Source organism: Phyllobates terribilis, unplaced genomic scaffold, assembly GCF_046119375.1.
Source record: "Phyllobates terribilis strain yellow unplaced genomic scaffold, ASM4611937v1 Scaffold_1__5_contigs__length_1240528914, whole genome shotgun sequence".
NCBI classification, from domain to species: domain Eukaryota; kingdom Metazoa; phylum Chordata; class Amphibia; order Anura; family Dendrobatidae; genus Phyllobates; species Phyllobates terribilis.
Genome location: NW_027362761.1, coordinates 507,485,125 through 507,502,862, shown reverse-complemented (window position 1 = coordinate 507,502,862; position 17,738 = coordinate 507,485,125). Strand labels below are relative to the sequence as shown.

General features: G+C 45.3%; 1 protein-coding gene across 1 annotated transcript in view; it reads left to right on the top strand.

Annotated features, from left to right (window-relative positions):
* Positions 1–5,529, top strand: part of SHISAL2B (shisa like 2B) — a 137,494-nt gene extending 131,965 nt beyond the window's left edge. Inside the window, exon 3 of the mRNA XM_073680246.1 lies at positions 2,284–5,529. Coding sequence (XP_073536347.1) covers positions 2,284–2,417 — 134 coding nt within the window. The 3' untranslated portion in view covers positions 2,418–5,529. The remainder of the gene's footprint in view (positions 1–2,283) is intronic.
* The last annotated feature ends 12,209 nt before the right edge of the window (positions 5,530–17,738 follow it).

Below are 17,738 nucleotides of genomic sequence, written 5' to 3'. Positions count from 1 at the left end.
CACACCGTGAAAAACCATGTGAATTGAGGCATATCATTTGTTTGTCTTTTGGGGAGAGTTGAATATTCAATTCAGATTCCCAAGAGTGTAAGAATATCGGTGGGGCATTATCTATCATGTTTGTGAGATTTAAGTAAAGTTTAGAAACAATTTTCGGAACAAGATGGTTAACTTTTGTTAGAATCTCAAGCCAAAGCCAGTTAGTGTGGGGTTGAGGTAGTTTTTTGATCAAGTTCATATAGTGGGCAATATGTGAGTGTTGTAGAAAATTGAGAGGGCGTTTCCCCGCAGCCAATGGCCAACCGTTAACACACGGAATTTTCCCCTGAAGCAGATGTGAAATGGGTTTAAGTGGTAAGGAGGACCACAGATCGTAAGGATCTGTAAAATCCGGAGAGAAGAGGTAAGGTAGAAGTACCATAGGTATTTTATCTAGAAAATTACAAGATGGTGCTTGGATTGGAATCAATGCGCGTCTGGTTTGTAGAGTAGCTAGGAGAATGTCTCCCAGTCCCTCTCTAGGAAGGGGGCAGTCTGTCCATAAATATTTCAATGCATGTTTACCCAAAAGTTGCATTTCAATGTGCGAATCGTGACCTTTTTCCGCCCATCTTATTAATTTTAGCCAGTTAGCAAGGAGAATGGCCTGATGGTAAGAAGCTAAGTTAGGTAAACCCATTCCTCTCCCGCATTTTGAATGCACCAAGAGTTTCAAAGGTAATCTGGCTTTTTTATATTTCCAAACAAATTTGGCTATTAATTGATTGAGAGAGCGTATAAAAGAGATGGGGAGTTGAATTGGGATCATATTCATTACATAAAAAATCTTGGGAAAAACATAAGACTTAAACACTTTAACTCTGCCGAGCCAGGGCAGGAGAGGAATATTATAGGAATGTAGGAGAGTTTCAATTTGACCTAACAGAGGGAAAAAATTATGTTGGAAAAGTGTACTGGCATCATCTGTTATATATATCCCAAGATATTTAAGTTTGTGCTGTTGCCATTTAAAAGGGGCAAGGTCCTTCAAGATTTGAACGTCTTTTTCGGCTGCCGATATATTCAGTGCTTCAGATTTATCCAGGTTCATCTTAAAGTTGGAGAGTTCTCCAAACAGGGAGAAAAGCTCCAAAATCTTTGGGACTGCTATTTTTGGGTTGGACAAGAGAAGCAAGAGGTCATCCGCAAAGGCAGCCGCCTTCAACTCTAAATGGTTGATCTTCAACCCCTCAATCCCAGGCTGTTGTCTAATTGCTTGGATAAAAGATTCCATCACTAAAACAAATAAAGAAGGGGAGAGAGGGCAACCCTGTCTGGTACCATTATTGATATTAAAAGGCGCAGATAAAATCCCATTCACCCTGACCCTAGCCGTAGGAAAAGTATACAGTGACATGATTGCGTCTATGAAAGGAGGGGGAAAGGCGAACCTCCGCAAAACACACTCCACGAAACGCCAACTGATACGGTCGAATGCCTTTTCAGCATCTGTGGAGAGTAATATAAGCGGCTGATGTTTGTGCTTGGCATAAGAAATCGCCTGTAAGACTTTAATGGTATTGTCCTTTCCCTCTCTTCCACGAACAAAACCAGCCTGATCAGGGTGAACTAGGTCCGCCAACACTAAATGTATTCTATTAGCTAAAATTTTTGCCCATAGTTTAAGATCCGCGTTCAACAAGGAAATAGGGCGATAGCTGCTGCATAGGGTGCCATCTCTTCCCTCCTTAGGAAGCACAGTGATATGTGCCTCTAGAGCCTGAGGTGGAGGTGCCGAACCTGAGAGGAAGAGGTTAAACAATTCAACCAGATGAGGAACGAATACCTCTGCAAACGTCTTGTAATATATGATGGGAAAGCCATCTGGACCGGGGGTCTTTCCACTAGGAGTAGAGGCAAGTGCTTCCTCGACCTCACGAGAGGAAATTGGGGCGAGTAGGATAGAATGACCCAAAGCAGAGATCTCTGGCAGCACAAGACTAGAAAGAAAATCATGTATGCGATGGATTGCTGTTGGAGGGTCAGACATGGAATCATGGGGGTTTATGTTATACAGGGAATGATAATATGTGCAGAAATCTTCCGCTATCCCTTCTGATTCCGAAGTTATTCCCCCCCCCCTCAGCTCGAATCTGCCTGATGAAGCATTTGTCCCTCTGTGCCTTTAGCATTCTGGAAGTAAGTTTGCTACCTCTGTTACTGTGTACATATATTTTTTGCTTGCAACGCGCATACAATAATGTCCAATTTTAAGTTAAAACTGATGTTATTTTTTTTTTTCAGAAAATCTGAAGAAAAAGGCAAAATCTGGATACTCCGCTACTACTATGAATTCTACAAATGACATCCTCTGTGAGACTGATGGCACAGTGCAAGAGAAATTGGCTGAAGTTACAAATAATACCACCAAACTATAGTCTGCCGATCACCTGATTATATTTTTTTTTAGTTTTATAAAATGAATGCAAAATGAATCATTAAATAAATGTGTTCTGTAAGTAATGGTGTGTTTTGGTCACCATTACATATAGAAACAATGTAAAGAATGAAATTAAAGTTATCCGGGCAAAATGAAAACTACAATTTTCCCTTTGATACAGCTACAAACTAACAGAGGTCAAGAAGATGGCCGGCTAAGTCTACTGCTTAATCTTTGTTAAAATATAATGAAACCTGATTATTTTCTTAGTCTTTCCAGCTTCTCTCTATCTGTATTTGTAAGGATGCAAGAATAGAAAGCCTAACCGGAGACATAGTTATAGGTACAGCAGAGGACCAGAGGCCCATCAGCTACACTACATGCCAGTATTATACTTGCACATGTGCAGTAGGTTGGTAACGCTCTTACAGATTTTACTTTGGGACCCAATGGCTATACGTTCCGCCACTGAGGCTGATGGCAGCTTTTGATGGTCACTTTCCTGCTGCACTTTCCATTGTACTTCATAATAAATCCTACTGATTACGGAATTTTACTGGACCTTAATTTTAATATACACATAATAGGGAGCTCAGAGGTAAAAAAAATTAAAAAAAGGGCTGCCCTAACCGGAGTTGGGAGCAGACACAGAGGGCATCTCTCTCCCTGGAAGACTTGGTACATTTTGCATTATTTAGACAATACATTGGTTTTTAAGGGCACTGTATAATACTTCTGTTTCCCGGTAGTGGAACTGCAAGGAAATCAGACACTTGCCATCAAGATCTTGCAAGATTATGGGCCCAGCAGTGGGTCCTATCAGTACTTGGATGATATGACTCCGGGCTACAAGTAGAGATGAGCCAATCGCTTACAATTTGAAAAATTCAGAATCACCTGAATCCAAACACTTTGCAATTTGCTTTGTATGAATTCAGCAGTTACAATTCTTCATGCGATGTCATGATGTTGGTCACCCATGATGTCGTAAAGCGTAGTCAGCGCCAAAAGCACCAAAGATTCCAAGAGGCAGAGCAAGCCTGAATACCTAATACCTAAGTCACAGCGACCATAGCAAAAATCTTAGTAGTGCCCCCCCCCAAAAAAGTATAGTACCCTAAAAAATGCTTCCCCCTCAGCGAATTCCCACCACAGTCCCCCCCACGCACATTATGATGACACCACAGTGCCTCCAGCAACGTATGCCTCCGCCACAGTAACTCCAACACAGTATAATTCCTCCCACAGCATGATGCCCCTAAAGTGGCCCCCCACGCATAGTATGATGGCCACACAGCTCCCCTATATATAGCATGGAGGTCCCACAGCCCCTACACACAGTATAATGGTCCTCATATCCACCACACACATTATGAGGGCCCTCACACACAATATGATGTCCCCAACAGATCCCACAGTCAGTGTGAGGGTCCCCACACAATATGATGTCAACTACAGCCCCCCACAAAGTATGAGGGCCCTCACATACAATATGATGTTCCCTACAGCCCCAAAATGCAGTGTGAGGGCCCCTACACACACAGAGCCTCCACAGCCCCCAAAACAGTATAGAGGCCCCCACAAACAGTTTGAACCCCCCCCCCAACATACTCATGTTATGATGCCACCACAAGGCATCATGTCCCAAACAAGTGATAACAGTCAAAAGAAAAAATTTCAAACTACTTGCCTTCCACCATTCTGCCAATGTCTGCTCCGGTCAGTGCACTGTGCCAGCTGTGGCCCCATCTGCTCAGGAGGCGCGATATAGTGACATCATTGCGCCTGCTGTGCTGAGTCACTCAGACACACAGGAAGAGAGGTGCAGCAGGGAGTTGACGGCTCCCTCCTGTACCATTCAATTGACTGGTATATGCATCGAATGGATACAGATACCACTGGAAAGGCAACGACAGTTGGGGAGGGGAAAATGGGGAGGGGCCCCAGCTCAAGGGCCCATAGCGGCAGGGTGGTCTGCCGCTATGGACGGGTCACCTCTGCTGACACCTCACTGTGCGGGCAGTTGTTCTTGTTTTGAGCAAATAGAATTAGGCTTTCCTTTGAGTGTATATTGAGGTGTGGAGGTATGAGGGTGGAGAAGTGGCTCATAAGAGGAGGAAAAAAATTTTTTTTTATGATAACATCTATTACAAAGTTTCTTAAATCCGCTTGTGCTTGTACTTTTTATCCATTCAAAGTTGGTTGAAAGTACAGTTCCAATTTAAAAGAATAGCTTTATCTACAGTGAGCAGAACACATTGAATGCCTACCACGAATCGGTTTTACAATGCTGCTCGTTTTCCAGATGTGACAAAAGCTAATTATTGCTTATGGATGAATCTGACAACATACATTTAATGAGTGCTCTGCTACACATATTTTCTCTGTTGGAGGTTTGCAGCACTTCTCGATATAATAGCGATTAGCGCTTCCCTTCACAGCCGGGGTACAATGACGAGAAGCTGTCATGTCTCTCAGACAGGAACAATTTTAGCTGAAAATAAGGAGAGAAAATGGCTAGTTGCTGTGACTCCCACATATAAATATATTTGTCATGAGTTAAACTTCTGGAAAATAAAAGTGGTCATAGAACAACTCAGACTGAATAAAAACCCCTGAGATTACAGTGACTATATTGTAAGTACACATTTCTCTAGATGCCCCAACCACGGTTTATCGATAAAAAACAGTCAGTGGCTCCATTGGGACTTATGTCTGAAGCCATTGTGGCCAAAAAACATACCTTTCAAAATGGAATCAAGGCCAATTTACTCAACAATGCACAAAAACATAGGAACTGGGATGTAGAAAAATGACACTAGGTGCTTTGGACGGATAAGTCAAAATGTGAAATAGTTGGCTGTAACAGAAGCCAGTTTGTTGCCGAAGGGATAGAAAGCGGTACAATAATGAGCGTCTGATAGCTACAGTGAATTACAGTGGAGGCTCCTTGCAAGTTTGGGGCTGAATTGTAGCAAATGGAGTGGGGAGTTGGTCAAGGTTAATGGTGTCCTCAATGCTGAGATATACAGCCAGATACTTATCAGTGTTGAGCGAGCGTGCTCGTTTATCCCTTTAAATGAGCACACTCAGGTGCTCGCCGAGTAGTTTTGGTGTGCTCGGCATCTATGTTTGAGCCGCCGCAGCTGCATGTGTCGCGGCTGTTAGACAGCTGTGACATATGCAGGGATTGCCTAAAAAACAGGCAAGCCCTGCATGTGTTACAGCTGTCTAACAGCGACACATGCAGCCGCGTTGGCTCAAACATAGATGCCGAGCACGCCGAAACTACTCGGTGAGCACCCAAGCATGCTGGTTTAAAGGGTTAAACGAGCACACTCGCTCATCGCTAATAGTTATCCATCATATATCATTAGGAAGGTGTCTGACTGGCTCTACATCTATTCTGCAGAAACATACAGAAATTGTCATTAAGATCTATCTTTAGTGTAAAATAGAACAAGGTGTCCTGGAAGTGATAATATGGCCCCCACAGAGCCCTGATCTCAACATCATTGAGTCTGTCTGGGATTACATGAAGAGACAGAAGGATTTACACATGCCTTCATTCACAGAAGATCCGTGATTAGTCCTCCAACATGTTGGGAACAACCTCCCTGCAGAGTACCTTCAAAACTGTGTGTGAGTGTACCCTGAATAATTGATGCTGTTTTGAAGGCAAAGGATGGTCACCAAGAAATATTGGTTTGATTTAGATTTCTCTTTTGTTCGTTCACTTTGTAGTTTGTTAATTAAAAAAAAATAAACTATGAACACTTTTATTTTTAAAGCATTCTTACTTTGTAGCATTTTTTCAATGTCTGCCTAACACTTTTTCACAGTAATAATATATATTTGAATTGGTGTAACAGCAAGACATTGCCATTGCGATGTGGCCCATCTTCAATGTTGTTTTGGGGTTGCTAACCAAAAGAAGAAGAGCTGTGAATGCATTGGCATGTCTCTCTTTCTTTATGCATGTAAGGGGCGAAGGAAAGGAAGATGGAAAAGTAGTTTAGGCCCCCTTCACACATCTGCTGAAAAAAACGAGACGGTCCGTTTTTACTTTTCGTGTGGTTTTCTGTTTTTCGTCAATGTGTATGTGTGTACCATCCGTGTGTTGTCTGTGTGCCATCTGTGTGTACCATCCATATGCCGTCCGTATGTGTGTGTATGCGGTCCTTGTGACATGTACAGTACAAAATGACAGGTTTTTATATGTTAAAGATGTGCAAAGATAGCAAAAAAAGATGTAAGCAGCACTCCATATTGTGTAGAAAAAAATGCTATTTTAATAGCCATAAGGCGACGTTTCAGCTCCAAGTGTGAGCCTTCCTCACAATTGGAGAAAGGCCCACGCAGGTCCGACGTAGTCCACCGAATGGAATGGAAATCTGAAAAGAACATACGCACAAAACACAGAGAAATAAAGTTGACTTGATAAAAATGGAAATGGTGATTCAAGACCTATATTAGTATTTCGTACGGATTTCTCAAACTATGCTCTCTTCTTGTATACAGCAGCTTCAGTGAGAGAAGTGCAGGCAATTGGGTCTTCACAGCACCCTCACTGTGACTGTAGTGATCATTAGCATACTAGTTAGTCATTAGTGAATCCAGTTAAACTTGCAGGACACTCAACAGTTGTCTGCCCCTACCTTAGGTCCCAGAATTGTGTCTTATACCCAGAATTACAGGTGCTTCTCACAAAATTAGAATATCATCAAAAAGTTCATTTATTTCAGTTCTTCAATACAAAATGTGAAACTCATATTATATAGAGTCATTAAAAACAGAGTGATCTATTTCAAGTGTTTATTTCTGATAAAGTTGATGATTATGGCTTACAGCCAATGAAAACACAAAAGTCATTATCTCAGTAAATTAGAATACTTTATAACAACAGCTTGAAAAATTATTTTAAAATCCAAAATGTTGGCCTACTGCAATGTATGATCAGTAAATGCACTCAATACTTGGTCGGGGCTCCTTTTGCATCAATTACTGCATCAATGCGATCAGCCTGTGGCATGGAGGCGATCAGCCTGTGGCGCTGCTGAGGTGTTATGGAAGCCCAGGTTGCTTTGATAGATGCCTTCAGCTCGTCTGCATTGTTGGTTCTGGTGTCTCTCATCTTCCTCTTGACAATACCCCACAGATTCTCTATGGGGTTAAGGTCAGGCGAGTTTGCTGCTAATCAAGCACAGTGATACTGTTGTTTGTAAACCAGGTATTGGTACTTTTGGCAGTGTGGACAGGCGCCAAGTCCTGCTGGAGAATGACATTTCCATCTCCAAAAAGCTTGTCGGCAGAGGGAAGCATGAAGTGCTGTAAAATGTCCTGGTAGACGGCTGCGCTGACTTTGGTCTTGATAAAACACAGTGGACCTACACCAGCAGATGACATGGCTCCCCAAACCATCACTGATTGTGGAAACTTCACACTAGACCTCAAGCAGCTTGGATTGTGGCCTCTCCACTCTTCCTCCAAACTCTGGGACCTTGATTTCCCAATGAAATGCAAAATTTACTTTCATCTGAAAACAACACCTTGGACCACTGAGCAACAATCCAGGTCTTTTTCTCCTTGGACCAGGTAAGATGCTTCTGGCATTGTCTATTGGTCATGAGTGGCTTGACACAAGGAATGTGACACTTGTAGCCCATGTCCTGGATACGTCTGTGTGTGGTGGCTCTTGAAGCAATGACTCCAGCAGCAGTCCACTCCTTGTGAATCTGCCCCAAATTTTTCAATGGCCTTTTCTTAACAATCCTTTCAAGGCTGCGGTTATCCCGGTTGCTTGTGCACCTTTTTCTACCACACTTTTTCCTTCCACTCAACTTTCCATTAATATGCTTCGATATAGAACTCTGTGAACAGCCAGCTTCTTTAGCAATGACCTTTTGTGACTTACCCTTCTTGTGGAGTGTGTCAATGACTGCCTTCTGGACATCTGTCAAATCAGCAGTCTTCCCCATGATTGTCGAGCTTACTGAAACAGACTTAGGGACCTTTTTAAAAGCGTAGGAAGCCTTTGCAGGTGTTTTTTGCTAATTATTCTAATTTAGTGAGATAATGACTTTTGTGTCTTCATTGGCTGTAAACCATAATCAAAAACATTAACAGAAATAAACACTTGAAGTAGATCACTCTGTAATGACTCTATATAATGTAGGAGTGTCACTTTTTGTATTGAAGAACTAAAATAAATTAATTTTTTGATGATATTCTAATTTAGTGAGATGCACCTGTACATCTGCAGTAGAGATGAGCGTTGTTCTACTCGAACTGTTCGCCAATCTCAAATTCGAGCTGTTTTGGGCGGTGTTCGAGCCGTTCGGCGAACACGAACGATTTGAGAAAAATTCGGCTGTTCGAGGTTATGTTCGATAACTGTTCGTGCACCAAAATCATAACTGGATTTTTTCTCAGTAATGATGAAAATTACTGTTAATACGCAGTTTGAGTGTACAGCGGGGTGGGGGGAGGGGCAGGGGATGGATCTCTGCAGGAATAATGAAGATCTCCATTTTTTTTTCTCTTTCCCGCATTTGCAGTGGGGAGGTGCAATCTGTCAGCCTATCAGCAGCGCACACACGGAGCGAAGTGCTTTTTTTCACACAAGCAAGGGCATGTGTCATTGGCAGTGTATGTCACATGTCCTTGCCCTATAAGACCAAGCCATTTTCCCCGTCGCCACCATTTTCTCACTGCTGCAGCTGCGTGTTAGACGGCACCGCTGTTGCTGTGTGCGCTATACCTTGTTAATTTCAAGCCAATTTTCGCACAAATCTACAGATAGCTTGGGAGTAGGGAATAGTTGTGATTGCAGTCCTTTTAAGGACTAGGTTACAGCATTTCCTATGACTTTTATCAGGCAGGTCTGTGCTCTTAAATAGATAGGTTGTGGGAGTAAAGACTAATTGTAATTGCAGTCCTTTTCAGGACTAAGTTACATCAGTTCCTATCAGTTTTTGCCAGGCAGGTCTGTGCCAGTGCTGTGCAAGTTTTTTTCACAGCATTTGGCTGAATCTAGCAAAGCTAATCCTTTTTGGCCTATTGCAGAGTGTGTTAGTCAGTGGAGTAGCCTATCTGTGTTGCAAGATATACCACCTGTGTATAGAATACCAATTTTTTTACTGCACCTAGTGAAGTAAAATCTTTTGGGCATAGCATCATTCTATTAGTCCATCTATACTGACCTCCATCAGGTTGCAAATTGAATATAATTTTTTTCTGCATCTAGCTCTGAAAAAATATTTGGCCTTCTAGCAGTGTGTGGGACTTTCTCTATTAGTCCATCTATACTGACCTCCATCAGGTTGCAAACTGAATATATTTTTTTCTGCATCTAGCTCTGAAAAAATATTGGGCTTGTAGCTGTGTGTGGGACTTGTTCTATTAATCCATCTATACAGACCTCCATCAGGTTGCAAACTGAATATAATTTTTTTCTGCATCTAGCTCTGAAAAAATATTTGGCCTTATTGCAGTGTGTGGGACTTTCTATATTAGTCCATCTATACTGACCTCCATCAGGTTGCAAATTAAAAATAATTTTTATCTGCATCTAGCTCTGAAAAAATATTTGGGCTTCTAGCTGTGTGTGGGACTTGTTCTATTACTCCATCTATACTGACCTCCATCAGGTTGCAAATTGAATATAATTTTTTTCTGCATCTAGCTCTGAAAAAATATTGGGCTTCTAGCTGTGTGTGGGACTTGTTGTATTAGTCCATCTATACTGACCTCCATCAGGTTGCAAACTGAATATATTTTTTTCTGCATCTACCTCTGAAAAAATATTGGGCTTCTAGCTGTGTGTGGGACTTGTTCTATTAGTCCATCTATACTGACCTCCATCAGGTTGCAAACTGAATATAATTTTTTTCTGCATCTAGCTCTGAAAAAATATTTGGCCTTCTAGCAGTGTGTGGGACATTCTCTATTAGTCCATCTATACTGACCTCCATCAGGTTGCAAACTGAATATAATTTTTTTCTGCATCTAGCTCTGAAAAAATATTTGGCCTTCTAGCAGTGTGTGGGACTTTCTCTATTAGTCCATCTATACTGACCTCCATCAGGTTGCAAATTGAATATAATTTTTTTCTGCATCTAGCTCTGAAAAAATATTGGGCTTCTAGCTGTGTGTGGGACTTGTTGTATTAGTCCATCTATACTGAACTCCATCAGGTTGCAAACTGAATATATTTTTTTCTGCATCTACCTCTGAAAAAATATTGGGCTTCTAGCTGTGTGTGGAACTTGTTCTATTAATCCATCTATACAGACCTCCATCAGGTTGCAAACTGAATATAATTTTTTTCTGCATCTAGCTCTGAAAAAATATTTGGCCTTCTAGCAGTGTGTGGGACTTTCTCTATTAGTCCATCTATACTGACCTCCATCAGGTTGCAAATTAAAAATAATTTTTATCTGCATCTACCTCTGAAAAAATATTTGGGCTTCTAGTTGTGTGTGGGACTTGTTCTATTACTCCATCTATACTGACCTCCATCAGGTTGCAAATTGAATATAATTTTTTTCTGCATCTAGCTCTTAAAAATATTGGGCTTCTAGCTGTGTGTGGGACTTGTTGTATTAGTCCATCTATACTGACCTCCATCAGGTTGCAAACTGAATAGATTTTTTTCTGCATCTACCTCTGAAAAAATATTGGGCTTCTAGCTGTGTGTGGGACTTGTTCTATTAATCCATCTATACAGACCTCCATCAGGTTGCAAACTGAATATAATTTTTTTCTGCATCTAGCTCTGAAAAAATATTGGGCTTCTAGCTGTGTGTGGGACTTGTTCTATTAGTCCATCTATACTGACCTCCATCAGGCTGCAAATTGAATATAATTTTTTTCTGCATCTAACCCAGCCAATAGTTTTGGCCTAATACCACAGTTTGGCCACTCAGCTCTGCTCGGTTCCCATCCATTGTTTTTTTGTGCAAACAACTCCAGAGTTGTGAATTCGTTAACCACCAAAATGAGTGGAAAAAGGCCTGCTGCTGGTGGAAAGGGGAATAGGCGTGTTGGGAAGGGGAAAAAAGGTTGTGTCCGTGGGGTAGGTGTTAAAGCAACAGTAACATCTGCAGAAGAAAGACCATCTTCCAGCCAAACTAAAATGTCTACTTCTTTTAGCGGACAATGTGATAAGATCCCTTTCTTACGGCCACGCCAATCGCTACAAATTCCAGATGAGGCACAAAAACAGCAGGTGCTTCAACGGATATCAAGTGCTCCTTTAAGTGGGCTCTCCTCCACATCAACTTCAACATCACAAATACTCCAGTCCTCAAAGGTGTCACCCCAATCGCACTTGCTTCCTCACAGCTCCCAAATCTCCAGCTGCCCGTCTGAGTATGAGGTCGAACAGATGGTTGAGTCTGCAGAGCTGTTTACTCATACTATAGCCTGGGAATCAGAGGTCGACTCCAGCGCTTCTGTGAATCCAGACGAGGAAATGATCTGCACTGATGCCCAGAATCTTTATGAGACGGATCCAGGACCAGACGCAGAAGGTTCTGACCATAATGTAGACCCTCATTCCCAAACTGTAACTCCTGTTGGTGGAGACAATGAGGAAGACGATGATGAGACTCAAATACCTGATTGGAGCGACAACTTTAGTTTTTTGTCAGGGCAGGAACAGGTTGGCTCTGAGGACGACGGGTGTGATAACGCACAGGGTGATGATGATGAGGTTGGAGATCCCACTTACTGTCAACCCACAGTCAGCCAAGAGATGAGGTCAGCAGAGGAGGTGGAGGAAGATGCTAGTGACGACGAGGTCAGGTTGCGCCTTCCTGGACAGAGACGTAGTACTGGAAGCACGTCAACAACTGCATCCTCAAACACAACTCTGCCTCTCACCACAAGTCGTGGTGGCTCTTCAGGTCGCATGGGTGCTAAGCCTTGCATAGCCTGGGCATTTTTTCAGATCGATAAAGATGACCCAACTCGTGTTATCTGTAACATTTGTCAGCAAAAGCTAAGTAGAGGCCAAAAAATACATAGTTTGAGTACTTCATGCATGAACCGGCACATGGACATGAAGCATAAGTTGCAGTGGGAAGCTCAGTGTGCTACAATGCGGCCTAGCCGGCCGGGCCAACCACCGTCTGCCATATCTTGTGCATCCGCGGCCTCTTCATCCTCTGTGACTGGGGGGACAGCAGTCACACCTGTTTTGAGGCGCAGACCTGCCACCTCTTTACCCGTAACAGCCAGCGTGATTGGCAGGTCATCATTTTCTTTGGAGGTGGTAACACCAGCTGGTGTTGAGCGCTGTCCGACATCGATAGCACCACCTTTGGATCAAGGCAACCTAACATGTCCGCCTGCATCTTCCTCACAGACCGGCAGTTTGCCGGGGACACCCTTATCAACCCTGTCTAAGCACAATAGCCAGCCCTCGGTCCCTCAGATGTGGACAAGTAAAAGACCATTTCCTCCTAGCCATGAGAAAGCTAAGAGGTTGAATTTCACCATCTGCAAGCTCTTGGCTACAGAAATGCTGCCTTTCCGCCTGGTGGACACAGAGGATTTTCGAGACCTTATGTCCGTCGCAGTGCCCCAGTACCAGATGCCCAGTCGGCACTACTTCTCAAAGAAAGGTGTGCCTGCGCTCCACCAGCATGTCGCACACAACATCACCGCTTCTTTGAGAAACTCTGTGTGTGACAGGATGCATTTCACCACAGACACTTGGACGAGTAGGCATGGACAGGGGCGTTACATGTCGCTGACTGGGCACTGGGTAACTATGGTGACAGCAGGACAAGGGGCTGCTGTCCAAGTCTTGCCGTCCCCACGAGTTGTGCGTCAATCCTCTTTATGTCAAAGTTCCTCCACTGCTTCTGCCTCCTCAACCTCCTCTCGGTCTTCCACCTGCACCCAAAGCCTGTCTGGTCATGCCACAAGCTTTCTAACTGCGCAGAAGGGATCCTGCACACCTCCTTACTATGCTGGCAGTAGGGCTCAACGTCATCAGGCGGTTTTTACTTTGAAATGTCTGGGAAATGTGAGTCACACAGCTGAGGAGTTGTGGTCAGCTCTGGAGAACCAATTTCATGAATGGTTGTCTCCACTGGACCTGAAACCAGGGAAGGCCGTGTGCGACAATGCTGCAAACCTGGGTGCGGCCCTTCGCCGGGGCAATGTCACACACGTGCCTTGTATGGCTCACGTGTTGAACCTGGTTGTCCAGCAATTTTTAGCCCACTATCCCAGACTAGATGGCCTTCTGCAGAGGGCACGGTCGCTGTGTGCTCACTTCCGCCGTTTGCATCCCGCAGCTCAGCGACTTACATCTCTACAGAAGTCGTTGGGCCTGCCACTTCACCGGCTAAAATGCGATGTGCCTACCCGGTGGAATTCAACTCTGCACATGTTGCAGCGACTGTGGCAGCACCGACAAGCCCTGGTGCAATACGTTCTGACGTATAGCCTGGGCCAACGAGATCCAGACGTGGGGCAAATCACGCTGGAGGAGTGGTCTCAGATCAGGGACCTATGCACCCTTCTGCACAGTTTTGAAATGGCGACGAAGATGTTTAGTGCTGACGATGCCATTATCAGCATGACTATTCCGGTGATTTACATGCTGGAGCACATGTTAAACAGAATTCGGAGTCAGGTGGTGGCACAAGAGGAGGTGGAGGAAGTAGAGGAGGAGGAGTTGTATGCGGAAGGGCTAACATCTGCAAGGTCCAGACGGTCGGCAGCACCAAGGCGGCAGGCATGTGAGGGTGGGGGAGATGGTTTTACCAGGGCGCATGGTAGCAGCCAAACTAGTGAGGAAGGTGCAGGAGCCCAGGAAGAAGTGGAGGACGAACTGATGGAAGACTCATCAGATAAGGGAGACCTTGATCACATTTCTGTTGTGCGAGGTTGGGGGGAGAGGACAGAGGAAGGAAGCATGATTGTTACCTCGCCACCAACACAACAGGGACTTGGTGCTCCTGGATGAGCAACACACATGAGTGCCTTCTTGCTGCACTACCTGCAACATGACCCTCGAATTGGGAGAATTAGAAATAATCCTGACTACTGGGTTGCCACACTGTTAGATCCCCGGTACAAAAGTAAATTTGCAGAAATTATTCCTGCCATGGAAAGGGATGCACGCATGCAGGAGTATCAGCAGAGACTGTTGCAGAATCTTACATGTGCTTTTCCACAAAACACCAGTGGTGCACGTAGTGAATCTCACAGTTCCAACTTGCCAACCGTGGGACCGTCAAGTGTTCAGCACTCAAACCATAACAGAACCACAGTATCTGCTGGTAACATCAATTTTGCGCAATCATTTCACCACTTTTTTAGCCCATCCTTTGCAAGGCCACAGGAGACAAGAAGTCTGACACATAGTCAACGCCTAGAGACGATGGTACACGAGTATCTCCAAGTAAACATTGAAGCCATGACTGTGTCACTGGAGCCTTGCTCTTTTTGGGCTTCCAATCTGGATAAATGGCCGGAGCTAGCCACTTACGCCTTGGAGATCTTGTCATGCCCCGCAGCCAGCGTTCTGTCTGAACGTGTGTTCAGCGCTGCTGGTGGTGTGCTGACAGATAAGCGCACGCGGCTCTCCACTGATAATGTAGACAGACTCACGTTCATAAAGATGAACAAATCATGGATCCGAAACGACTTTTCTACCCCTGTGTCATCCTGGGGAGAGTAAAAGATGGATGATTGGTTAAAATCACCCTACCAAACGTTTTAAGCTTTCAAATTACTAATCATGTTTATCTGTATCTTGGCTGGAAAATAATTTGGGCTTTGTAGCAGTGTGCAGCACTGATTCTATTAGGCCATCTATAATAAGCTCCACCAGATTTAAAATTACTAATCATGTTTATCTATATCTTGGCTGGAACATAATTTGGGCTTTGTAGCAGTGTGCAGCACTGATCCTATTAGGCCATCTATACTAAGCTCCACCAGATTTAAAATTAATAATAATTTTTAGCTGCATCTAGCCCGGAAAATAATTTTGGGGCTCCGAGATGCGCAAGACACATAAGTGCCTTCTTGCTGCACTACCTGCAACATGACCCTCATATTGTCAGAATTCGAAGTAATCATGACTACTGGGTTGCCACACTCTTAGATCCGCCAAACTTTTCGATCAACCTTTTCATTTTAATAAAGACCAAAAAAATGGTCATTTTTAAAATTATAAGCATTAGCAGGTTATTAGAAACTGAAATCAAACAGTTTTCAACTCAAAACTTTATTCTTGGTGATGTTACATTTTCACATAGGACCCCTTGTTCGAAAGGAGCTTCTGAACTCTCTCGTCCATTGAATTTGTCAGGTTTTGGATGTGTAGCACCCTGAGGATTCGGCTGCTACAGGGGTATTGCACCTCACTCCAGAGGTGTGGTATTCCACTCCCGGGTAAGGATGGAGTGTGGAACTGAGCTCAGTAGGCTGCATGCACTACATACATCCCATTTCCGGGGGACAGAACTACGGTACTCCCACCAGTATATGTGCAGGTACGACAGCGTCTGTCCCTGGCTGGAGTGGGAGGGGGGTGGAACATCCCAGTAGTGTAGGGGCAGATAGGGGGAGTAGTCTGGGTAAAGCTAGGAGCTCATTGGGTGCTAGTCACCTGGGCTCACACATAGAGGGAGTATATATGGTGGGCACCATCTTAGGACAGGGTCTTTTTAGCCTGAGAAGCAGAGCAGAGGAGCTCAGCCAGGAGGGCTGACAGGGAGCTGTGGCTCCGGCTGGGCCCAGCTCCAGAGCCAAGCCTGCAGAGGAGAGAGGAGTAAGAAGGACCCAGAGAGAAAGACAAGAAGGGAACCCCAAGACCCCAGAATAAAGACAAAAGGGTGAAGGGTTGGCGAACAAGGGTACCGGATCCCAAGCTGGCAGAGGCCAAAACAAACCTTAGCCAGGAACCGGAGGTCGTGGGCAGGATCTGCCACGACCCTCACCAAATCCACCAGAATGGCACACCGAGCATAGGGTCAGGGAAGCCAGGGAAGGTTCAACCAACAAGAGACCCGAGGGAGCCGGACACAGGTGGATCCCTGGTGGGAACGGCCAGAGAGAGAGAGTGAGTCAGAAGGGAGCTCAGGACCACGCTCCGGAATCGCCTGGGGGTTAGCCGAGTCCAGGACCTGGTGGACGCAGCACGGCTCGGGTGGTCACTCAAGGCCAGAGGGACCAAAAGAACACCAGTAAGTAAAAACCCTGAACTGCATCTCCTGACTCTGAGTCTTCTTTCTGCATCATCACAACCCCCATCATCCACACCTGCTGCCCTGAGGCCATACCCCTCCCGTTGGGGGTTATACCATCACTGCTGCACATATACCACCGGCCTCAGCGGACTGCTCTGCAGCGGCGGCGTCAAAGCCGCACTCAACGGGTGGCGTAGTCGACAATCAAATTAACATCTACTGCCACAGACTGCCACTTAGTTTGACACCCTGGGCACGGACCGGGTCACCGCCACAAGGACTACTACCCCTATCCAGATCCGGCTCCGGGTATCCCTTGCACATGGCCCAGGGGGTGCGTCAACTTTTGGCGTAGTCGGCAGGATCACGTGCCCGCAACCATCGGGTACTGCGTGCCTGAAGAAAAGTTCGTATTTACCGTAAAAAGAAGTCTCCCGCCAATTCCGGAGGGTCCCCGCCATCGGACGCCATCTCGGATCGGTTCCCGCCATTTGCCCGTCATCTGCAGTCTTTTCCCGCCATCCACAGAGTTTCCCACCACTGGGAAGCGGTTCCCGCCATTTCAGAAGATTTCCCGCCCTGGCAGAGCGGACGCCATTATGGGCGTGCCAGAGGGTGGCAAGAGGCCACCTCCCATCGTGGGCCAGGACCAAGAATGGCGCCAAAAACGAAGACCGCCCCCACCAGCAGAGGCTGCGATGCTAGCGATGTCCATCAGCGTGGGGGGTCTGCCCCTGGAACTGACAATCATCAAGTTGCCCCAGGACCGCCCTCAATGGGGGCGGATACAGAAAAAAACAGAGAAGATGGGTGCAGCCTGGAGGAGTCTGGAGGAGCCGTACCCGGAGATGGAGGGAGAGGCAGGCAGCACCGACCCTGTGGTCAGGAGCCTGATGCAAGCAACCACCCCACAAGACCTGGTGGAGATCCTGGCACAGCTCCCCCGAGACCGGGAGCGTGCACAGACCGCGCTGGAGGGCCTCGCAAGGAGGATGGCCCAGGTGCAGCGAGAAACGCTGACGGAATGGAGCAGGGAGATGGCCCAGCAGGCTGGAACCCGCCAGCGGAGCACACCACCCACAACGAGGAGCACGCCTGCCCCT